General features: G+C 46.2%; 1 protein-coding gene across 7 annotated transcripts in view; it reads right to left on the bottom strand.

The window, feature by feature from the left end:
* FLVCR2 (FLVCR choline and putative heme transporter 2) overlaps nucleotides 1–19268 on the bottom strand; it is a 37319-nt gene extending 18051 nt beyond the window's left edge. For all 7 annotated transcript variants that reach the window (XM_062636102.1, XM_062636105.1, XM_062636107.1 and 4 more), the window contains exons 1-4: nucleotides 18746–19268; nucleotides 6052–6193; nucleotides 4669–4809; nucleotides 282–349 (exon numbers count right to left, since the gene is read on the bottom strand). In XM_062636102.1, the coding sequence (XP_062492086.1) occupies nucleotides 282–349; nucleotides 4669–4809; nucleotides 6052–6193; nucleotides 18746–19255 (861 nt within the window). In that variant the 5' untranslated portion in view covers nucleotides 19256–19268. The remainder of the gene's footprint in view (nucleotides 1–281; nucleotides 350–4668; nucleotides 4810–6051; nucleotides 6194–18745) is intronic.
* Nucleotides 19269–25690: the final 6422 nt, after the last annotated feature.

Here is a 25690-nt window from a genome sequence, read left to right as displayed (position 1 = left end):
AGCAGCCCTCCGTATGGATGTCCCAGTAGAAATCACTGTAGGAACAGGGTGGAGGCAATTGCTGGAAGGCTGTCATTTAGAGTGTAAAGGAGCTGTCTTTCACAGGGCTCGCCAGCTTTTGCACAGGGTGGTGTCAAGAACTAGAGGAACTAATGCTCTCTTACCAGCCAGCCAACTTGTGCCAGAGCCAGTCAGAAGCGCTGTGGCATTGCATTTCTCACAGACTATCATTCAACAGCCAGTGCAAGCATCAGAGGGTCATGAGGGTTGGATACACTTACTGGGTAGTGAAGGATCACCATGCGGTTCAGCAGAGTGGACAGGGCGTAGAAGCAACCTGTATTCAGACCTGAGAGGGGGATAAAAATGCAGCACATTCAGAACCTGCCACTCTCCTGCTGGGTAGCAAAAGGGTAGAAATTCAGAGAGAGACATGTCTGGGAGCAGTGATCTATAATAAGGCTGCTGACTCTCAGGAGTGCCAGCCAGACTGGCCAGACACAGGTTACTGAAAGAAAAGCGAATAGACCAAAGACAACCATGTCTCAGCATGCACGAGGAAGCACCCTGCAGTTTCAGGATGGTTCTTACCTTGGCAGCTAGAGGAAGAGCTGCGCATATTTCTGGTACTGAGAGGGTCTTGCAAGTCCTTCATAGGGTCTCAACCCTCCCTCACACCCAGATCCATCTTTAGCATTGGAGTTTTCTCCTCCCCCCAGTCAAGGTAAAATACTAGAAAAGCACCTGCCTCAGCATTACACCTTTAGTAAGGACCTGGGATTTGATTAACACCAGTGCCATTGACCGGTGCAGTTTCCTCCCAGGTAAGAGCCTGATAGCACTCTCCCTGCTGAGAGCCAGTAAAAACCCTCTCCAAGCTGAGGAACACCAGAAGGCAAATAAGAGCAGAGCCAATGGGGAAGCACAGACAGCATTTCCCCCAGGCACCTGGTGGGAGTGTCTGCATGAGAAAAGTCTTGCATTTTAAAAGGTATCACTGAAGCCTGAAAAAAAAACCCATCTGTGAAAGTAATTGTCTTTCTGAAAGGGAAGTCATATTAACTGTTACAGGCATCAGCCACCTGGTGAAGATTTCTCAGTATCACCCAAGGTGAGAATGAAAACCGTTGGGTTGATACTGGTCAAGCCACACTTAGACACTCTGCTCCAGCTTACATGCAACTCTGGTTAAGTTAAATGTCTTCCCAAAGAGCACAGAACCCAAGGGTTTTGCTTACAGTACAAGAGCATGCACAGGGGCGCCAGACCAGCAGTACTGCAATGGCCACACTCTCACCTTGGGTGACACTGAGAAACCTTCCCCAGGTGGATGAGGTCTGTAACAGTCAACACAACTTTCTTCTCAGAAAGTCATTTACATTTGCAGTTAGTTTCTCTTCAAGGCTTCAGTGATCCCGATGGGGGAGGGATGGGAACACAACACAGATTTCACTACTGCAGGTTGCACATCTATAGGCTCCATAAGGAGGCATGGGTTTAAAAACTCTGGCACAAATGCCCAAAATCCTGACAGAGCACATACAAGTCAAGTTCCCACTTCCTACTTTTCCTTTTTCAGCCTCAGCTAAAATGAAAAACACCACAATATATAACACAGAAGTGCAGTCTAGCAGGCAGAGCTTTGAAAAAGGGAACAATATCCTGAGCTTCCCAGGTCCCTGAAGACCTCCAGCTTCCCTGACCCTAAAGTACTTGGTAATCTGTGCCTAGCCCATCTTCCACTGAGACACTGGATACCCATTGCCCTACACAGCTCATGAAGTACTGGGAGGAGCCACAAGATTGGCAGCTAGAAGGGACATCACACTTCCTTCACATGCCCTCACTGACAAGTTTAAGCAGAACTCACTCCACAGCTTTATGGCACAGAGAACAGATGATGAATCTTATGCACGGGATCCCAAATAAGCCAATTTCCTGTGACAACACTCCCTGCTCTAAAAGCACGTATCAGGAGATTACAGGAGAGGCTAGTAAACGGAGTGACAGGCTCTTTAGGTGAGAGGAATCCACCCAATCCTTTCCCAGAGTTACTCAGGAGGGCTGGAAACTCCAGCAGGGCCAGCAGTCAGAGAAAGGGAGATCTTGCAGCAAGGAGGCCCCTTCAGCCTCAAAAGCTGACTCTTTGCAATACTAGGCTATGGCAAAACAGCCCACAAGAGTTTAATTCGACTTCATCCTTCCTCTACCTCTGAAGCACACTGCTCACTGGGAGACACCACAAACTGCAATGCCAGGACACGGAAGTGTGGCAAATCAGCACCATCCCTACTACTACCCGCTACTCCTTCACTTCAAAGCTGGACATAAACAGTTCATTTACCAGTCATTTGCGTTACCTCTACTTCTCATCCAGCCAAGAGAACAGTAGGCTTGTAGGGACAGCCAGATGCTGCTCTGGTAGCTGATGCTGTCAGTACCCCATCTTCACAGCAGCTCTGTGAGGCATGTGATACCCAAGAGAAATAAGGGACCCTGCTCACAGGCTGGGTAGAAAAGTAATGCAGAGTTGGCACCAACACTTGGCATCAGAGTCAGGCAAAATATTCTAAGAATCAAGACAATGTACTGAATTTGCATTCTGGGGACTGGCAAAAGGTGTAGGTATTCCACATGTCACAGTTGCTCAGTTAAGTTTCTCCATAAATTACATCTGTTTGAATGCCCATAAAACAAGCAACAGTTGTTTCCCCAGTGGGGTAGTGCCCATTTGACCAGTCTTTCCCACCCTTTTCCTGCCTACCGCCTCCCAGCAGCAACATGTTTTCCAATGCAGAGCCCAACCCAATAAACTCACAGTTTGTTAATACCCATTCCGGTTTATGTCTCAGCTTTATGGAAGCAATGTCTGCAGCCTTTGGGAAAAGCCTGTCTGAGGGCTTTCCTAAAAAACAGCTTACTAGCACTAACATAGCCACAGTGCCACCAATGCTTCCAGTGCTGCAAGTCCTATCCCGGGAAAGGGGTTGGCAGCTGCTGGTAACATCCAGACCTTAGAGAACTGCAGACCTGTTCTGAACTGGTATCGTGTAAGGGCTCCCATTCTTTCTACAGCCAGGGAAGACGAACAAGAAGCAGGTTTCCCCCTCTTCCCCCAACACACACTATGCGAATACAAAAGGCTGTAGCTATCTTTGTGTTAGCTAAGAAGGACGACTCTTGCACTCCTGTGGCTGCAGATGTCTTACATCTTGGCCAGCATAACTTTTGACTTGAGTAGGAAAAACTGCCTCCACTTTCAAGTCACACTAATTAAAAAAAGTTTCACTGCACAGTTCCCTCTCTGCGTAACAGTCACCATCTCAAGTCAAGCTAGAGATCGACGTGAGGCTGATACAGAGGAACAGAATAAAGGCACAGACCAGCAGAGACTGAATTAGAAGCCACTGAACTGCCTTTCCATATCTTTTTGACAGCCAGAAGGGAATTATATCAGGGAGGTCAGATTCTAAACATACTCTTCACACCAGAAGTCTTCCTCTCTCCTCTAGAACTCATTTACATCTACTAGAACAAGTGCTTTCCCCCTTTCTTTTATCTAAAGGGTGTGAACTGAGCAGACAACACAATCCAATTTTCAGATAGTCTGCCTGTTTTTCTTACCTCTGCTTTCTGAGAGGACATCATGTACTACAAAACAAAATAAAATAAACAAAAAGCCAAACCAGCAACTGCAATGCAAACCAGTAGAGCTTAAGGGCGATTCAAGAGGGGCACTGAAAAGGGAGCAGAGAATTCAACAACTCTGAAGACCATTAGCACCCTCAGCAGGTACAAAGCCACAGTCTCATTCACTCCAACCTGGCTACTCGTCCACCAGGTTCTTTAGGCACAAATGCTGGCAGAGCAGCAGAACTTCCAGCACTAATTAACTTTCCCCCTGAGGAGCTTCCACAGCAAGCTGGTAGTAAGTGAAGACAGAACTCCCTGCAGACTAGTTGGCTACAGTATATCCTATTATGCAGCCAGGCATAGACCACAATGACCTTTTCCGCTAAAGAGAAAAACACTTTTCCATATGACAATTCAGCATCTGGAACAGATTCAACACGTCACACTGCCCTCAAAGAAACAGACCAAGACTGCTGAAGAGAAGCAACCAGCAAAGCCAGTATGCAAGGACAGATGGCAAAAGATGACATTCTCCAAAATCCTTCCTTCCATTTGCTTCACATGAGGAATGCCAAGGAAGCTGACACAGTCTGCACTCGTGCATACTCCATGTGACCTCCTCGGGGATGCCTGGCAGCCATAACCTTGCCTTGGGAAATTACCTTCACTCAGTGCTGCGACTTGCACTTGCTTACACATAAGCTCTATACATTTCTTAGGTAAGCAATTAAGATTAGTTCATTGCAAGTAACTAACAACAATAGGATAGAGAAATCCCCTGAACAGAAAACAGTCAAAGACCAGGAGAACAGTAAGGGGAGTATATTGTCATGTGTGTGGTTGCCTTGTCTTTCTTATTCTCTATGCATTTGCTTGTAATCACTACTGGAGATTACTGGGCTAGAAGGACTCCTGGCCCTTACGCGTCCCTAAAACAACCCAGGCTGTGTACTGCCCCAGCAGATCATGGAGAGAGAGGGAGAAGCTAAGCATGCCTAGAAGCAACAACTGCACATAACAAACGCCAGACCTTACCGTAGGTGACCATAAGTAGCACGAAGTTGGCATTGAGGAACAGACGGAGGATTGATTGCATGTAGGAATACTCCTCTGTCGGTCTTGACTGGACCAAGGCCTGAGCTCGGCTTGGAGGGTGCAGAGGCTTCTCCTTGAAGACTGAAACAAGACACAAAGCACACATGTTTATAGCAGCGCAATCAGGGAGCCTGTAGCCATTTGAGGTATGGCAGAGGAGCTAGTAAAACCAAGTGTTCAAAACACACCATCATCATTAAGCTTTGATCTCCATACACGAATTTATTCAGCAGTAGCAGAGAACAGGGTCTTTCAAATAGTAACCCCTGCCACTGGGAAAACACCCTGCCTTCAAGTAGCTTTCTGTGTAGGCAATGCCTGGCAGCAACAAAAGAGCTCAGGACTAATGATGCCTTTGTCTCTAGGAGGGTGGCCAGCCAGCAGCTAGTGTTGCGTGGAGTTACAAAAGCGTAAGTGAAATGGGAAAAGCAGCTGGCAAAGGTGGCCTGGTGCCCTGCAGTGCCCAGGGCCTGCAGAGCAATGGCCTATGCCAGGTTTTATTTCAGGCCTGGCACTTCTTAGGCTGCCCTAGCTATCTGCTGTCTGTAACTAGCAATAAAGTAGCATCCAGAAATCCCAGCCACAGCCACAGGTCATACTGCTGTACCAGGCGCTAGACAGCCGTTTTTGTACCTTGCCTATTCCTTGCCCCAGATTCTTTAAAGCCTATATCTGATTCACCCACCAGGCAACAGGAACAAGCTGGCAGGAAAAGCCCAAAACAACCCAAAACATGGATTTTATCAGACAAGTTCTGCTCTCCAGTGAGTGTGCCAGTCTTTTACGCCACAGTTTTGGCTTCCATGTCACATGCTAACCAGGGAAGCTGCACCTCTGGTGTCCTGATACTGCTCTTAAAGCCTCCTTCTCTCCACTCACAACTGGTTACCTTTTTTTCTCCTGGGAACAGCTTGCTCCAGTGATAACATATAACCTGACTCTTCCTCCCTTCCCTTTAGAGGTAGTTAGGTCCAAGACACAAACCCAAGTCCCAGCACCCTGTTTTGCAGGCAAGATGATCTGTGAACCTCAGAAGATTTCTGTTATCTTTCGATGGACTTAACACGTGCCAGGGTTTTATTATGCAGGCAAAGGATAAATTTAACAATTTGGCAGGTGCTCCCAGAACTTCTTGTACTCCCTTCTACATGTGCTGTTCATCAAGGGCTTCAAGCTGCAAGATACGCTATTGTATGACCCTGTCAGCTGTTTGCTAGGACACATCCCAAGATGACCTCCTCAGCCCACTTCCTAGCACACAGGTCCCTCACACACAGGCTGATCTTCTCAGTCCCACCTAGTTTCATTATGCCACCTCCTCACCTATGACGACCAAGATGAATAGGGCTGTTGCTACACCTGCAGTCATGAAGAACATGATGCTGATGTGGTAGGCCAGCTTCTCTGCATCATCCACATTGGGAACCAGAACTGGAGGGACCAGAAAGCCCACAGCGATGCCAAGCTGAGCAGGAGAGGAGACAAAGAGAGGTGTGACATGGAACAACAACACTGCCACCACCCCACAGCTCAGCCCCCTGATGCCCACTAAGGACTCGACTGAGCCTAATCCAGTTTCACAAACAAGGTGAAAATCTTCTTTAGCATCCCACAGTTAAGAGATAAAAGCCAGCTACCCATTGCAATTAGGCCATGAGAGGTCCCCCCACTGCACTCACAGCTGTCTGGATATTCAAGGCAAGGTTTTACAATAGAATTGAGCAGAATGACTACCCACTCCTATCGAAGTAGAGGTCTTGTTTCCCCTGTCCTCCCATCCACACATGTTCCTGTTCGCACACACATCCCACCCCTTATTTTGCACCTGTTCTGGTGCTGGCCTGATGACCTGGGAATCCAGCTTTGCTCATTAAAAATGGCAGAAAACAAGACCATCAAGGCACACCACAATTATTTGCTGTGTTAATGAGTTGAACCAAATTATTTTCCAGTGAGAGAAGCGCAGGGGCCTAGAACAGAAACCTGCCTACTCCTAATGAGTGAGATACTCATCTGGCACAAATGCTTTATGACAGTTTCCTAATGAGTCCCCTCCTTAGACAAGGCTCAGGCTATGACCACTAGAAGAACCCAGAAAAACAAGGTTGAGAGCAAAGGAAGTGTTGATGGCACGTATCCTAAACGTCAAGGCTGTGTGATAGGGCTTGGCAACTGTCCCTGGATAAAATGCTTGGCTCTGAAGGGCTCCAAGAAGACACCCTGCAGCTCTAGCCTCTCCTGTGCAGAGCCACACAGGTGCAGCTGAGGGGCTCCTGCAGTGACTGCACACACTTTAGTGAGGACATTAGAGTTTTTTAACTCCATAACTATTTCTCCAGGACAGTGAAAAGGAGCTGTAGCAGCACAGACTGCCACACCAGTAACTGCAACTGATAGTGGCACCCTCAAATAGGAGAGGGAGGAAAGAGTCACTTTGGTGCTTAGGAGCACACCTCACAAAGGGGGAGCCAAAGTGCACTCAGTACACTCCTGAGTACTCTAAACACAAGAGGTGCCTATAAATGCCACTTTCTCCCCTTCGTGTTGCAGCGGTTTTGGCTGAGCTCCAATCACTGTTTGGTTCTCAAGCATATTTACCTGTTCTGGCCCTTCCCAGCACCTGCAGCCCTCTCGAACATCAGAGAAAGAGCCACACTCGAGCTCAGCTCTTGCTTGCTCTCAAGGCTCTGCACGCATTTGGGGCAAAAGCAGTTTTTTGTTTTGGCAGCACCCTCATTTTTGCTATTTCCCAATTTAAGCCTATATTGGCTGTTGCGGATATTGACAAGGCACACACAGGATCCTCCAATAGATGAAAGGACTGAGAAAGCACCCAAGAGAGAGATGCCAAGTGGCCATGCAGCTGTTCTCATACTTGCTTGAAAGAGATTTCCAATCTCTTTTGCAGGTTGTACCATTTGCCTGGAGACAGGAAAGCACCAACAGTACCAGAACAGTGCTAACTTAACCAATACAGACCAACAGCATAAAAAAAATCCCACCCACAGTGGTTATTCAGCTACACCAATACAGCCTTTATAGAGCCACTCCCCTCATCACAGTAAGAGTGGAGGTAGAAGGTACGCAAAACATAGACATGAGGATATAGTCAAATTAAGCCCACTGAATTTACTGTTTCTTTATAGGAAACATTAGATCAATAGGAATCAATTAGCACCACCATGACCTGTTGTCCCTGTATAATGGACTGTTTATGCCTCACTAACAACTGAACATCAGCAAGATAGTACCACTAGCCAACTGCTGCCCTGCAGAAGGATTCTGCAGTTCTCCCTGTATTAACAGTCCCTGGAAAGGGTCTATTACTCCACAGGTACGGAAAGCAAGGACTAAAAAAGGCAAGGACTATCCCACCTATAAACTACATCCAAACATGTCAGCATACAGAGCAGAATGACCCAGGAGCCCCTTAACCCAGGCAAGAGCTCAGACATACTGCTGCATTCTAGCAAAAACTCCTTGTGCTTTCTTCATGCTTTCTCTGACATATCTCCATGTTTCTGGGATGTCGATGGAATCATTTTAGAAGACCCACTCACTGTCCAGGATCAAGACCACAGAACAAATGTATTTCAGGTGCCATATCTGGTAGCAGTGATAAAAATCAGCCTGTGCTGTTCAGCCCCAGAAAACTCCACAAACTCCCTCTTCCTCTACCTAGCTGGTGGATTTCTGAGACAGGAAGAACACTTGGTTCAGTCAGAGCTATCTGCTAGATGCAGGCACCCTATTTAAGCTTACAAACAAGTAACTTTCAACCACATTTGGCCAAGTTTGTCTTGTGTCAAGCTGCCCTGCACCTGGACCTGGCATAGCCTGGGTCAGGATCAGCAACAGGCATCTGTGCCAAGTTCATTTTTGGTGCTGGGTCATCACAGGCAGCCAGTTGGAAGAGTCACCAGTCGATTATAGATGTGCCCCATAGGTTCAGGGCATTGTCAGGAATGAAAACATTCAGGGTTGGCCCCAGCAACCATACTAACAGGAGTTACATTTTATATTTCAGAAAAACCGGCATCATTAATTCTATGACGATGAGGCCCCCTGACTTGACTAAAACTGAAGATTTCCTGCAGGGTACTCATAGACCCTGGATTAGTCACACTGTTTTTAGCAATAAAGATAACCTCTCAAAACCACAATGAATATTATACAGCCTTACCTTTCACAAGGAAATTTTTAGCCTGGTTCACTATCAGCCCAACAGCCAACACTGTAACTGGTTAACCAGAAAATTTAAGCATGCCTTTACAAAGGACAAGTAACTTTTCTCCCTTCTCCACACCTCTCATGTCCAGGCTGGGAAAATAAAGCAATGTAAAAATAAGGATGGCTCTGCAACAATCTGTGCTACCCTCCTTACAGAGATCATAGGTCATTAGGGCTCACAGTGCAGTCCCTCTCACCAGCATACAAATTAGCATCTCCAACCTTTGTACAGGCAGAAAGTCTCCAAGACCTATACAGATAGGCTCCAGTTACCCAAACTTGACATAGCATACAGCATCCCCACTCCCAAAGCACAGACCATTGTCCTGATCTCTGTGAATCTCTTCTCAGGAACCAGACTGGTACTTTATTTTAAGGTAATTCTTAAACTGAATACCAGGGAAATCAACAACTACAGAAGAGCACACTGGTCAGATGACTTATTATTTAAAGACTGATAAAGCATAGAAGGAATGTATTTCCTACCTGAATTTTTGTCAGGAACCAGTCCCAACAACATCATATGCAAGATTCAAGCGTATACAAGAACAGGCAACAAAACCAAGAGCAAGTGGCTCATAAGATGGTATAAATGTACCAAAAGTCTTGAAATGGAAAATGGGATGTGTCACTTAAATTTAGCTGTTTGTATACTAAGAGTCTGCTGAAGGAAGATAATCAGCGCAGTATCAGCATAAAAACTGTAAATGCATGATCAATGGAGGAGTGGGTCTTCACCTTAAAGAAAACTAAGAGTCAGCAACAAGAATACAAAAGCCCTGTAAAATTCCCTAAGTAAGCACAAATACTGACAGAGAAGGCCACCAAACCCAGAAGATCAATTAAAGTGTTAAAAAATAGAAAGAGAGAGATGCTGCAAGGGCAGAAAAAATACAACAGTGAGAAATTCTGACAATGCCCTTGCAGGCTAAATAAGCGTCATGACAGGGATGATGCAGAGACTGCAGTTTTGGATTCCATAAATACTCTTTTCTGATAAGAACCTTTAAGAGGCAGCACAACTTGTGATTTAGACCTAAAACAGCACAGTGTGACCATGCTCAGTATTACAGAATGGTTCTGCATGGCACTCAAATTCAGCTTCCTTGCAGCAGCAGCAAAGAAAATCCTCAGTCTCCAGAGAACTATGGCAATATTCAACTCAAGAGGGAGCTGCCTAAAAGGAAAGGAGCTTTGTTGAAGGGAAATTAAAAAGAAAAAAAAAAAAGTAAAATTAAATGCTTGCAAGTGGCATTACGGCTGTGTAAAGACACTACATCAGAGGTGCAATGTAAGCCTACAGAATATAGCAAAAGGTCTTAGAACACCTTTACAAACTAAGTCAAACCTTCAAACCTCTTCAAAAAGCAAAATCAGGAAGCCTGTCAGGAAGGCTGTAAGGCCAAAAGATGATCACTATGAGAAGTTTCCACATAAACTGAACCTCTTCACACTGCGAAAATCTGAAGCACTATAAATGGAAGATCTTAATTTATTTCAACTAATTTCTTCTATGAGGCATCAGGACCAGATGGTCAAGATCAAGTCAACAGAAAGCCCCCACTGCTTGCACTCAAACACATCAAACTGCTATCTCCACTGATATCAAATATTCAAATCAGAAATGGAGGAAAAGAGATCTGAATTTTTAAGAGGCTGAGCACAGGCAGGCATCCCAGGAAACCCTCAGAGCCAGAAGGCCTGGGGTTGGCCAAATGGGCAGAAACTGTAGAAAACAAAAAGCTGACATTTACACATTGTTACCAATACAAAAGGCTTTTCAGACACTATGATTTCAACAATCTCAGCAAGTTCCCAAGCCAAGACTTCGGAGAGTTAAGAGGACACACTCTTTTTAGTGTTTTTCCCTTAGCAGTTATCACTGATTGGCATGGAGCTGCTTGACAAATTGGACCTGACCTAAGACAGATGTTTCTCTGGTGGGATGCATTTGCAAAGGCTTTTGGGGGAAAACAAAAAAATAAAATTAAATTCAATAAAATCAAGGGCTTCACCTGCTCTCAGCAAAGGGAGTTCATTGCAGTTGTCAACACAGCACTGGAGCTACTCTACTTGTCCACCCCCATAAAAACGACCTTTAACAGGGCCCACACTCCTTCTGAACTGGGTATCAATCAAACAGACATCACTCACACCCCCACCCCAGGATCAGCCCAGAGAACAGAAACAGGAGAATCTAGCTACCTACCACAGACCTCTCTTCGAGGGACATTTGTGCAACTCTAAACCAATGTTTTAAAGCATGAACAAAACCAACACTTGACCTGGGCCAAAGACTTCCCTCCTGGCAGCCCTACACGGAGCCACCCACACAGGGCCACTGCCAGAAGCCTAATGAAGGTCACACTGACACAACCCCTTCATTTCTAGTGGAGCCTCTCCTCCACTGTCTCCAAAAGCAGGGGAGGAGAAAGATTTGTGTAAGCTGCTGGGGACATGCAGTACCAGTCTTGCACCATTTACTTACAATGCACAGCACTACCTCTAATCCTCAACATTCACACCAGCCAAGGAGATGAGGAATCCTCTAGAAAACCAGAGAGACTATCATACTCTGGAAGAAAATGACTGATATTTTAATTGTTTTAACAAGTCAGTCCTGCTGTACACACCGATTTACTGTTTTTCTGACAGACATGTTTAGGCCTGTAGGGCTTCACACTTTCCAAGATGTTCTTCTCCAGACAAAACAGCAGAAATGGTTTTGGGGTTTTGTTTTAGCTTTGTTTTGTTGTTGGTGGGGTTTTTTTTTAATTATACTTGATTTTAATACAAATGGCTTTAGATAACAAGAACCTAAAAACAATATTCCCCAAATGAGTGATGAGAACTGGCCCGACAATGTTATCATCAGAGAAGCCAAGGTTCCCAGTGAAAAGTCAACAAAGCCAGCCTGCACACTTCAACTATTTTTCTTCTAGAAACCTCTATCTCAGATAGCCACCACAACAATACATTGTCTCTCTAAAAATCTTATAGACAAAACACACAAACCAAGTACAGCAACATCCACGCTGTTCAGTAACAGATCAGGATGCCATGTAGCCCACACTAGCTACCATGTAGGGAAGACCAGTGTAGAGATGCAGAACATAACTGGCAGTGGCAAAAGGACACATCTGACAGGTGGGAAGAGGGTGAAGTTGCACATTTTGCTGGATCTGAACACCACTCCTCTTGTTGCAGTAGGAAAGCTCTTATGATGGGAACAGAAGGTCTCTCTTCACTACATTGCTTTTACGGGGGGGGAGAACTGTGAACCAAGCTCAATACATTCAGAACCTATGCCAGATGCCTCTCCAACAGTTCTGCCAACATAATTAAATGCATCAGACCTGGATCTCCATTCACCCAGGGAACCCCTTTGAGGACGTACCTATTGCAAAGCCCTGAGCTACACAGCCTTTTCCTCAGCTCTTGTCTGTGTCAAACCTCTGCCCTGCAGTGCTCCCTCCTTTTCTAACCACAGATTCCTCCCACACTAACCACAACATTTCATAGGAGCTAAAATTTCTGACCCTACAATGCATGCATCGCAATCTGCAGAGAGCAGACAGCCACCCCCTTCTCACACCCTATGACTCCTACTGCATATCAGCTTCCCAATCTTCTGCTGTCAGCACAGGTCCCAGCTGCCTTTCTATACAGAAGGCTACAGTAGAATTGAAAATACCCAACCGAAGAGCTGTGTAAAGCAGAAACTGCCAGTTACTATGGACCGCTGTCCAGAATATCATATAATCATAGATGGTTTGGCCTGGAAGGGACCTTAAAGATCATCTAGTTCCAACCACCCTGCCACAGGCAGGGGACACCTTCCACTAGATCAGAGTTCTCAAAGCCCTGTCCAACCTGCCCTTGAACACTGCCAGGGATGGGGCAGCCACAGCTTCTCTGGGAAACCTGTGCCACCATCACTGGCAGAAAAACTGAAAAAGAGTCTGTTGAAATCTAGATAGTCAAGAAGTTAACATATGTAAATGTTTGCAAACCACAGCTTAAGACACCTTTCTTGCAATGTTTTAAAAAGCCAAAAGGACACAAGTTGTGAGAGGAAACATTATAATCCAGGCCTTGTGGCAAGATAAGATAGGGCTATGGCTCTTTTTTCTCTCCCACTAATGTGGGAGATAACATATTTTTTTCAAACTGCACTTGCACAACCAAAGCTTTTCTGGAAGCAAAGCAAACTCCCTTCCTCATCACATTTCTGCTTCTGTGGCACCATATCATGCTGCTTAATATGATGCAATGCCGTATGATGAAGACTGCTTCTCTATGCAAGTCATTCAGGGCCTCTCAGCCTTGAATGCACCTTCCCCCAGTTTACTGCGAAAGAAATGGAACACTGCAAAACAACAGCATTAGATAAACATGAGTAAAGCAGAAGAGAGGTTTCAGCTCTGACAGCTATCTCAGCTGCTGCTGGAATCCTCAGTTGGGTTATAATACTTTGGACCTAGCACAGTCACTTCACATAGCCAGCCCCAGGGGATACTGCAGGGAAAGTGCTAAAGGTGCCATAGGACAGCCCTCCCAGCAAAAACACTAGTCATTCATTTAACTCCCATGCAACTTCCACAGAACATAACCTGAAAGCCAACAGCTTCTATGAGGGAGAAAGGGGAGCTGCTTTTAGTCTATGGCTGGATCAGATGAAATGGGCAGAAAAAGTTCATTTCAGGCTCCAGTGTCCATTTACAGAAACTTAGGCATTCCTGAGAAAGCCACGTTGCTATTTGCTCAGCACACCCTCCCACATTGAGCCACATCCAGCATCTTGGAGACATAGCCACAGAGCATTCCTTGTGATTCAAGTGCTCTGATCCACCCTGCCCTTCTTTACAGAGGCAGAAAAATGCGAGGGCTAGAGAATGTCACAACCTCTTGGCTCCTTGCTAAAATCTTCTCTATTCTAATAGCTAAAACCAGGGCCATGCTACAGAGAGATGTGAGGCAGATGGCCACTTGCCCCTATTTCTAACAGGGATCAAATCTCGCTTGAAGAGCTGGGGGGCTCCCAGCAGGGACAGAAAGGCCAAAGAGATCTAGAAGTCCACTCGAAGACAGAAATTCCACAGGACATGCTCCATCTCCACGCTACTTTTTAGACTTCCCTGAAGGGTGAAAGGTACAGAACACAGTTTGTAGTGAGGCATCAAACAGCAGCATGTGCTCAGCACAAAACAGCACTGCAGGCTCATCAGCCCAAAAACAGCGGCCATTCAAATGTTCAGATTATTTGGCAAACCCTCCCCACCCACTACCCAAGCAGATTCTTTCCCCAAATTCAGAACAGGAGAAAAGGACCCACCAGGATTCTTTTGAATTTCATTCATTCCTTCTGCTAAATTCATTCACAGCTTATCATCCAGTTCCTCCACTTCAAAAAGCCATCACCTAATCACTGCTAGACTGGCGCTCCCAGCAATCTCCAGATAGAACCTATAAGCCTTGCCTAAGGCTGTTTCTGTTACGGAAGCCTTAAATCTCTAAAGTCACATGCCAGCTGCATCAGAACAAGGCCAGAACTCCCCCTTAAGATCAGTAAGGTGCAGCACCATTTTTCCCCAGAGGCAAAGATTAATATGGAGCCAAGCTTTCTTTCCTCCCAAACCACATCAACACCTTTTACCGACCCCTGCTAAAAAAGGGGAGGCAAAATTACAGCAGAAAGATCATTTAACACACCTGCATCTTCCCTCCCAATACTATCAGCCATATGCTTGTCTTTGTCAGAATAGGAAGAGCCACGAAAAAGGTCTCTTTCAACCAAAAAAAGTAACAGTCAGTCTCACCTCTGTGCCTGGCAAAATCTTGGAGCAGATTCTCCTAGAAGGCATGCTAAGGCACATGAAAACACAACAAGGTGCTTGGTAACAGCCAGCATGGCTTGACCAAGGGGAAATCCTGCCTGACCAATTTGGTGGCCTTTTATGATGGGGCTACAGAACTGATGGGCGGGGTAGAGCAGCTGATGTCATCTACCTGGAATTGTGCAAAGCGTTCGACACTGTCCCACACAACATCCTTGTCTCTAAATTGGAGGGACATCAATTTGATGGATGGACCACACGGTGGATAAAGAACTGGCTGGATGGCCGCACACAAAGAGTTGTGGTCAATGGCTCAATGTCCGGCTGGAGACCAGTAACAAGTGGCGTCCCTCAGGGATCCGTGTTGGGACCGGTCTTGTTCAACATCTCTGTCGCTGACATGGACGGTGGGATTGAGTGTGCACTCAGCAAGTTTGCCGATGACACCAAGCTGTGTGGTTTGGTTGATACCCTGGAGGGAAGGAATGCCATCCAGAGGGACCTTGACACGCTTGTGAGGTGGGCTGATGCCAACCTTATGAAGTATAACTGTGTCAAGTGCAAGGTCCTACAGCTGGGTCAGAGCAATCCCAGGCACAGCTACAGGTTGGGCAGAGAAGAGATTCAGAGCAGCCCTGCGGAGAAGGACTTCGGGGTGTTGGTCAATGAGAAACTGAACATGAGCAGGCTTCAGTGTGCACTCACAGCCCAGAAAGCCAACTGTATCCTGGGCTGCATCAAGAGGAGTGTGACCAGCAGGTCAAAGGAGGTGATCCTGCCCCTCTACTCTGCTCTCGTGAGACCTCACTTGGAGTAGTGTGTGCAGTTCTGGTGTCCTCAACATAAAAAGGACATGGAACTGTTGGAACAAGTCCAGAGGAGGGCCACGAGGATGATCAGGTGACTGGAGCACCTCCCGTACGGAGACAGGCTGAGAAAGTTGGGGCTGTTCAACCTGGAGAAGAGAAGGCTGCGTGGAGACCTCATAGCAGCCTTCCAGTATCTGGGGGGGGGGGGGGGGGGGGGGCGGGCTATAAAGATGCTGGGGAGGGACTCTTCGTTAGGGACTGTAGTGATAGGACAAGGGGTAACAGGTTAAAACTTAAACAGGGGAAGTTTAGATTGGATATAAGGAAGAAGTTTGTTACTGTAAGGGTGGTGAGGCACTGGAATGGGTTGCCCAGGGAAGTTGTGAATGCTTCATCTGTGGCAGTGCTCAAGGCCAAGTTGGACAAAGCCCTGGGTGACATGGTTTAGTGTGAGGTGTCCCTGCAGCAGGGGGCAGCAGGGTTGGAACTAGATGATCTTAAGGTCCTTTCCAACCCTAACTATTCTATGATTCTAACAATATTGGTAGCAAAGCAACACAAAGTCACAAACATACACAAATGTTCCTTCACTGCCCCTGAGCAAATTATACACTTCTCTGGATGTTACCCATGTCTCATTCCCATCAAGTGATAACAGGGAGACACTGCAGTAAGAGAGGCCTAAAACCAATATGCCTGAAGAAGCGTGGCCCAGGACAAGAATACAATACTCTGTTGTGGTTTGTGTAGGGTTTTTTAGAAGATATTTAACATCCAGCCTGACTGATTCAATGATTTACTGTTCAGGGCTAACTTTCAACCTGAAGGTTACCATCACTCAGCAAGCAGCAGCAGTGTCTTGAGCAGACACCACCCCAGCAGAACCTAGATGAACCAGCAGGCAGGACTCTCCTCAGGGCAACGCTGCCTAGCTGAGAGGGCAGGAGCAGACGGCAGGCGGGTGTATCAAACAAAAGAACAGTGAGAATGTCCCACTCCTCTGTGCCGCTGGTTGCAGTTCTTGATGGAGCAGAACATCAGAGCTTGGCATTCAATAAAGATAATCATGACAACTCATGACAGAGTTTTCTGCCTTGAGGAGATGAAACTGAGTGATGTGGCAAGGAAAGGAAGACCATACAGTTTGAGTGGAATGAGCACAGGGAATAATTTGCCATACTGCCACACTGCAATTACAAACCCACTGTATTATAACCTTTGCTAACACTCCCTAAAGGACAGTCTTTAACTGCAGTTCAGGAAGAAAGAATGCCTCTATTTCTTTCCCCTGCCAAACACCATCAGTAAACAAAATAACGACTTTTCGTTCACTCTGATTACAGACCTCAAGACCATTGACTAAAGGAATTAATAAGTTCTTCCTATGAAGTATGCCCTGCCTTTGCTCATTGACATTTCTGACTTCTTTGATGCTCTAAAAGGAAAGCCTGGGCTTACAAAGTAAAGACTGTACTGAACTGAGGTCCCGTTGACATGTCAGTTCAACCCCAGAACAGCGTTCAGCACCAAAAGTGCAACAGAAATTTGCTTTTCGTAATTGTTATACTAACCCACTCTTTTTAGGACAATGGGGATACCACACAGGCATAGATCACAGGCTGAAAACCTCATTGTTTGGATTTCTTCTGCACACTGTTGAGTAACTCCACCTGAAGAACTGAAAAAACAGTCTGACTGCAAAATGCTCAGTTACTTATTTACTCCTAAATCAGCAGAGTGCTCAGGCCAAGTTAAATGCCTTCCACTCTAAAGATTCATTTAAAACATAAAACCCAGCCCACTAGCCTGGCTGATAAGAGCAAAGAGGAAAGCTTAGATTCACTCAGAGAAAGATAAGCACGTTTTTCCAAAAGACACAATCAAGAGACTCCTTAAATTCCCAGCAGTGTTCCAAAAACTTCAGTTCCTCAAATACCATTTCTGAGCATCCACCTCCTTTTTGCCTCAGCAGTATCTAAACATAGAAACCCAGGAATGTGGGGAAATGAGACCTTAAACCCACTGCACATAAAGTTATCTGTGAGGAAGAACCTGCATTAGAAAATACCCTAATTGCAAACCATTCAAATTTGAATAGCAGCCATCCACAGGCTGAATCGAAGATGGTCCAGGGTGGTGCAAGTCATGTGTCGGTGAACACATTATGTGCTAATGCAAGAAGCACAGATCCAGCCTAGCAGCTAATGCCAGGTTCTGCTTCCCTCTTCTTCATGGCAGCATTGCACAGCCATACTCACTTCACTGATGCCATATTGCATCAGTATTGGCCTGTCTGCTTCATTCAGGAGGGATGAGTGGGTGTTCCGGTGCAAGTATCAAGAAGCTATTTCCCTGATCCTTTCAAAGGTGTGGAAAGACGTAGCTCCTCTGAGCGCCAGCTAGCTATAAGAGGAGACCATCGCAGCTTGAGCAAGCGTGGATCGCTGGCCTTCCTCACCGACCTTGATAAAAGAGTGCTCAGGGAGTTTACCTCGCCCTAGCCTGATGGAAGGTTTTGCTTCTTTGCAAAGCAACTGCTTGTGAAAGCCCTGTACCTACTTTTAAGGGGTAGGAAAGTCCTCCAGGGCTCAGTGTCAAGTAGAGCTAATCTTCTTAGTCTCATGTAGTTGTTAGCAGGAGGAGGACATTGCAGCTTCAAGTCCAGATGCAGCCACAAATCTGAGGTCTGCAGGACACTCTGCCTAAAGTGCGTTTCTCAGCAATGTGCATTCACCTCCAGCCCACCCAATGGTCCAACTGAATTGTACCCCTGAACTGGAGATTCGCAGGCATGGGAGTAGGAGGGCAATGGAAAAGACCCTGAGCTCAAACACCTCTCAAGGCCAAAATCATACACAGGCCCCATGCTGCCCCCAACTTTTGTGGATGTAGATCCCACTTAGATCTCCCATGTAGATCTGCCACCACCATCAGCCCAAAGCCTAAGCCCACAGCGTAACCCCAGCTGTATCCCTCCACATACCAGTTGCATTTCCCAGAGGGAATTTCACGCCTCTTATCACTACTGCTGCCCTCCAGGCCCTACACATATCTTCCCCCTCCTTGGTTCACCCCGTTAGCACCCCAGTCTCTGGCCAAGCAGATAACAGCCCATGCCTGTGCCGGCCAGCCACCTATTACCTGGTTCCCAAAGACAGCGATGGAGCAGGCAGTGGAGACCTCACGGGAGCCAAACCAGACGGAGGCGATGCGTGAGGGCATGCCCAGGATGAAGACCTGGGACAGGGAGCAGATGACCTGCCCCAGGACGGTGATGGGGAAGAGGTGCGGCTTCAGGCTGCCCAGCTTCACCCAGGCACCCAGGGCATTGAGGGCCGAGCCTGCCAGGGCGATGAGGCGCAGGCCCCTCTTGTCCAGCAGCCAGGCGACAGGGAAGAGCAGGGGGATGTAGGTGAGCATGTAGCTCATGGACAGCCAGTCGATGGCGAAGGCACTCACTCCATAGAAGCGCGCAAAGATGTTGTTGATGCTGCCGTACTGGATCCACTGGAAAGCGTTGCATAGGGAGTAGCTGCTGAACAGCAGCAACACGATCCAGCGACGCCGGGACAGCCTCACCCCGGCGGTGGCAGCAGCGGCCTCCCCCCCCGCCGCCAGCGCCGACGCCCCAGCAGGCTCCTGCTTCACCATACCGGCAGCACAAGCCGCCAGTCAACTCAACTCAACTCAACTCGACCCGACCCGGCTCGGCTCGGCTCGGCTCGGCTCGGCTCGGCTCGGCCCGGCCCGGCTCGGCACCCGCCGGCACCCACCTGGCCGGGAAGCCCCGCCCTCCAGCCCCGCCGGGCTTACTGGCTGCCGCGCCGCGGGGCGGTGCCACCGGCCCGGCCCGGCCCGGCCCCCTGTCCGCCCTGCCGCGCCGCCTGGCTGCCCGAGGGGGCACGGCCGCGCCCGGATCGCTGTGCCGCGATAGGACAGGCGCGGGCCCGGCGGAGGGGGCGCAACTGGTCCCGGCGGCCGCCAGCACCCCGCCACTAAAGAGAGGCCCCGGCGTAAGAGCGGCGCGGTGCAGGAGAGACTTCAAGGTGTAAACTTTGAGTGATGAACAGGTCGTGGACTGACCCGGAACAGTGTCGGGGGGACTTGTGTGCATGTGGGCAGCGCCTGACCCAGCCAGAGACGCCAGTGTGGGCGCCTGGACGATGCCGGTTTCATTTGAGTTGGCTTCCAATGGGTTTTTTCATGAGATGGCACACTACGAAGTGGAAACATCCAGTGAAGTCAAAATCAAAACACCTCAGTAAGACTGAAGCACAAGAGCCAAAAGTGATGTTTGTTTTCCTCCTCCTGGGAAACCTGCAGTTAATGAGTCAGCTCTTGTTTTCCCATAACTTCAGCAACACACAAGTCTGACACGTATCTGCCTGGAGATCACCTATGATCTCCAGTTCATTTAATTAGCAATCTGTTATCTGAACTGTACAAACATTACTCAGCGCCAGCTTAAAACGTGGACTTGGTTGCATGGTGGTGGTGTTCAGCTCTCTTCCAGCATTAAACACAGCTCAAAGTTCACTTGGAAAAATGGCAGCGATGAGCTGTCTTTAGGATATTGCGTTCCCGAAACAAAGACACCTGGATTAGGAAATGAAAAAGTGAAGTTTCTCTGGCTTGTATTTACTTTGTGGAATGCTGTCAGAGGTTACTGATGCTGATGCTTCTCTCAGTTATTCACCTGACTACTGCCAGGACCAAAGGCAGACAATCAGCTTTGGTGCCTTTATGTTCTTATTTTCCATGCGAGGAGAAAAAAGAATGCTTTGGACAAATTATTCCAAGGACAGCAAATGTCACCTTAAGTGCTTCTTGCTGTGTATCCTCACAGCTCACTGCTTGTCACTCACTTGGGTGTCCTACTCCCAACAGAATGGCCAAGGAGCACAGCTGGAGACAAGGAAAGCCATCACAGCCTTCCCTATGTGCTCTGCTGAAAGCATCACAGGGCAGAGCTGCAAACCTTCCTGTTCTCCCCCTCGGCAGCCCACAGCTTTGCAAGTCAATATCCAGCCTCACTGGAATGTTCGTTAGGATGGTACAACATAACCGTAGTGTAGTCCTTTTGTAGAATGAACAAGAAAGGCAAATTCAGAAGCAAGAGCCAGAAAAGAGGTTTTCAGGCCTATTTATTATTAGCTTAGGCACCCAAAGTTACTCCAAGCACTGTATTGAGACAATAGAAAGAACAGAAGAATTTGTTCTCATGCATTTGTAATTTAAATGTGTCAGAAATGCAATAAGTTATAGCAGTGCAGAAAGTGCAGAGGTGAAACGGAGCAGGAAAAGGACTGTCATGGTCCAACAGTTGCATAGTCTGAGAACTTTGAGCATATAACAATAAAATAGTACAGAAAATTAACTTTTAGGTTCATCAGGTTTGAAAAGGTCTTTATAAATTCTCCACAAGATTATGAGGAAATCAAAATTAAGAGGTAATCACTATAATTGATAAAGAGTATGTGACAAGCAAGGATCAAGAAAAGAAATAAAGAGGCAATTTTTAGCTGGGACTGCTCAGAGTACCATCAGCTATTCATAATCGCAAAAGCAGAGCAAGGAGCAAAATTTGCAGATGGTAAGACATTATTTAAGTTACTCAAGACTAACTGAAATATGTCACCTACATGTTATATTTAGGTCTGTATGACTTTAGTCAGAGTTCTCATGCCAAATAAAATGCTTTACACTCTAAAGATTCATTTACAGACTTTAGGACTTTATCTTCAGCTATCTGTAACTGAAAGTGCTGCCACAGTCCATGGCACCTTTAATTTGCAAACTTGGATAAATGCAGGATAACAAAGTTAGTTACTGTATAGCAGTCTGCTGTAGTCAAAGGTCTCTGGGCAGCAGAGAGGAAGATACCAGTGACTAACAGGGACTGAGTGTGGTTCTCAGGCTTAAGTTACAGAAAAGGAAAGGTGGAAAGAGTATAAATAATAAGGATTTGCGGAGACACTGTCATACATTAAAACACTGAGAACAGTTAAATATCTTTACATGTGACTAAAAAAAAGAGCACACACCTAGAAAAATCTTTTGATATATATAGGAAAATAAGAAACACAAGTTCTTGGCCTCCTGCCAGCCCTGCTCCAAAGTGGAGTCAGAAATGGTCTGTCATCTTGAGTTTTGTTTCAGTTGCATCTTCAGCTCCTAAATTGCTCTCAAAAATCCTCAGTTTTAGCCATTATCAACAAAAGATCCATAGCAAGCCAGAGCCTGCCAAGCAAGAAGCTATTTGCTCACACTAAACCAGTGTCTTAGTCAAATCAGAAAAGCCAAACAGTAAATCAAGAATGACTAAAACACAGACCCTGCTGAAAAGGACAGCTAAAAGCAGACAAATGAAAGTAGCGCCCAGCCTCTGGTGACTGCAGCCAGAACACGAACCAGCCAGGGAAGCAACTTTGACTCCGCCAAAGCTGATCTAGTCAAGTATTTTTCATACCTACAGGCCCACACTTCCCAGAATTCTTGTCCTCAGATCTCAGGGCTGTTTTGTTTTGTTTCTGCCTCTGTGAAGTGTTCAATCACCCCTTTATATCATTTGCCAATTTCTGGACCAAAATAAAATCCCTGTGCTCTGCATTTCTTCCTCTCTCCATTGCCGCATCTGTTTCTACTCAGATGAATGTTTTCCCTCGTGAAGCAACACAGCAGCTGCTTTTGGATTTCCCTCATCAGAGAATCTTTATATAAAAAATTCTTAGGCATGAAAAATTATTTATATTTCAGGACAACCCCTTGAAGTGGATTTAAAAGCTAGAGGGAAACCTCTTTTACATGGAGATTGACACAAGTGCTAAGGTTATAGGATCCTGTGGTCGAAAGTATCTAGGAAGTCTGGAAGGCACTAAACCAGGGGCAGAAGCAGGGTCCAAATTAAAGGTAATGGTACAGGCCATCAGATAGAGAGTAATGTCTCTGGTTTCCCTACTGATCTCAAGAAATACAACTTCTGAATATACTCAGCCTTTATGACAGATTTCCTTTTGTTCTGTAAGGACTGAAGAATATGCCTTGGAACAAGTTTGGTTTTCTCAAAGCCCACCCAGTAAATGTAAATGCTAGGGATGATGCTGGCAATGATAATCCACCTTTTTGATTTCTAGTGGATGGCAACAAGCCTTGATGACAAGCAAGGCAGTAACGAATGGGTGGCAAAAGTCAGTTTGGAAGGTGCACAGAAGGCATATTAGAAAATTTTTGTGAAAAGAATAATTCCTTGATGCATTTTTTCTCCCACACTGGATCGGAGGTTCAAGGAGTGAAGTACTCAAGGACCTACTGGATCTTCCAGCCATGCAGTTCCTTGCAGAGACTTCAGAGCATGCTTAGGCTCCCTTTAAATGGGAAGTATTTAAGCTCAAAGGATCAATCACAGGATGTCCCTTGCTCTCAAACTCACATTATTGTGATTTGTGCCTTTATATCTCATTTCACTCAGAAGACCCAGCAAGTGCAGTTCTTAGGTGGCTCTAGCACATTTTAACTGATAGGATTAAGGTCTAGAAGAGATGACAGAAGATCTCCCAGTCTATCCCACACAGCCTTTCACGACAGATACTGCAGGGAAGATTAGAAGATCTTTGTTGGTGAACGGAGAATGTTTTATAATGGCTTCAGCACACAAAATGCTTTAGTGGAGGATTTCAGAAGTCACCTAGTTTTATCATTAGACCAAATGGCAAGACTCGAATAGCTGGCAGAACCACTCCTGTTCACACCTGGATGCAATACACACCTGGGGACACGGAGCTGAGCGGCTGGCAAGGGCTGCCCTGTTGGACAAAGGCAGCGTTGCTACCTGGAGCAGGAAGGCTGCGAGCCCTCTGCTGGCACCTATAGCTGTCTGTATCCCAGGAGCCATCAGAAAGCAAGATCCAGCGTACAGCTTGTTTATGCAGTGAATTAGATTATGAGAGTAGGTTAGATACACAATGGATATCCTAAACCCTTATGAATCTTTCCTGTTACATTTCCTGTGTGAAAATTTGTACAGTGATGGACAACTACCTTTATAAAAGTGCAGCATACAGCCTCTGCAGCATTCCAAATCTTGCAAAATTTACCTTCCTCTCCAGAAAACATGATGGCTTAGTTTCCCAATTTAAAATCCCATCTAAAGAAGCCTGCAGACCTCCAAATCACCAAAACTGTGCAGGGAATAACTTTGAGCACCAAACCTATCATCTTCAAAGTATAAGGCCTTTTTTCAAAAGCATAAATCAAGGAAGGGAAAGAACACTCCTTCAGCATATCTCATATGTAGCTCTCGGAGAACTTCACTGGGGATGCATCACCTACATCTATTTTACAGGGGAAACAAGGGCTCAAAGAGTTAAGGAGATTTGCCTGTGCCCCTGCCAGGGGCAGAACTGTTGCTCCTGACTGCCAACACTGGCTGCCAATAGCATCTGCCACCTCTTTACAGATCTAATCTTCCTGTTCAAAGCCTGGCTTTAACACAGCAGTGACTTTAATTTAACCCTGTCCAGTTCAGGTGCAATATTTCTATGAATGAATTATATAGGTCTGAACTGCAAAGAGTACATGGGAGGGCACAGCTGAAATGCTAATATTCGCAGCTGCCTTCTTCCAGCACGAAAAGGATGTAAAAAGGAGTGTGTAGCATGGAAGACCACTTGCACCCATCCTACTTCAGATATGCTGGTTGTTGGTTAGAGGCACAGGGTGGTTACACTACCTCTGCATGGTCTTCCGCAAACAGATGTCAACTTGCTCTGTCCTATGCTCTGATCTGACCGGATGAGAATCAGCTCTAATACAAAAGCTGTGTAAAACTGTGGTTAGCCTGCTGTGCTGCTCAAGCATCTAAGCCTGACTCTCAACCTTTGCTTGTGAAAAGCTGTGAAGATATATAGTTGTAAGGAGAGCCATGCTTAGGCTCTGTTTGCTCTGTCATTGGAGCAAACCCACCTCACTCTTCTGCCTTGCACATGCATGCACTTGGGACATGAATATCTCTTCACTCAGCTCAGAATAAAAGAAGTGAAAAAAGAGCCATCTAGACTCAAAACTCAGCCACAGTCTAGATTTACATCCCCAGTCCAGATCAGGGTCACAGATTAACCCCAGATACCAAAAGCTCAAAGTATATACGCCTTTCTTACTCAGCATCCTCCAGCCTCCATCTCAGTGAGTCATATCAGTTCATGCCAATGACACAAAAAAGGTTTTCATCTCCTACTGCTTGCAGCTGGCATTAATAATTAAAGAGCACTGGAAATGTGCATGGCTCACTGCTGAACTCAGGCACATTCCTCTTCTGCCTCTCACTTACACTGCAGCAAAAAAAGACAAACCTGGGACAAGTCCTGGGGACCAGGACACCACACCATGGCTGCCACAAGGGGAGAAAAGTTGAATGCATCTTAGGAAAGAGTACAGAATTTGTGCAGGAGTTGGGATGAACACACACTCACTCTGCACGAATGTCTCTGAAGCAGTAGGGCTCTCAGAAGTTGGCATCTGCAACTTCAGTTGCAAGAAAAAATATAGTCTTATGTAGTAAACTTAATGCACTGGCAAGAAATGAATATACATTTCCTACTGTTTAGTTCTGATTAACCTAAAAAACTTCATGTATACACAGACCGCCGCATCACTGCTCAAATCCTCTCCAGATCACCCATCAATAAGGTGATGGCAGAACAAGAACCCAGAAAAAGTGAGCACAGTTCTGATGCTAGGAAAACCTCACCATTTCATGCCACGCTTTGATTTTTCTCTTCTCACCAGCATTTGATTCATAAAAATACTTTGTCTCTTAGCAGCAATTTCTGATCTTCTTTGATCTGTGTGCTGAAATATTAGCATCTGGACAGCATTCTTGTATGACAGGCATTGCTTTAGACACTGATCATTGTAAGAGGCAGAAAGAAGGTCTCTTTTATGGGCTGCTGCTTCGCTTCAGTATGCAGAAGATTATCTTCTTGCTGATGCACTGGGAGCCTTCAGCTGAGCTGAGGAAGATGAAGCAGGAAGGGAATACCAGGCATAAAATATTGCCCTGGGCTTCCCATCTGGGGAAATATGTCAAGC

Source organism: Pezoporus occidentalis, unplaced genomic scaffold (genome assembly GCF_034315485.1).
Source record: "Pezoporus occidentalis ecotype Australia unplaced genomic scaffold, CSIRO_AGI_Poc_V1 ctg47, whole genome shotgun sequence".
Classification (NCBI taxonomy): domain Eukaryota; kingdom Metazoa; phylum Chordata; class Aves; order Psittaciformes; family Psittacidae; genus Pezoporus; species Pezoporus occidentalis.
The sequence above is the reverse complement of the archived record's forward strand: the minus strand, read 5'-3'. Positions and strand labels throughout refer to the sequence as shown.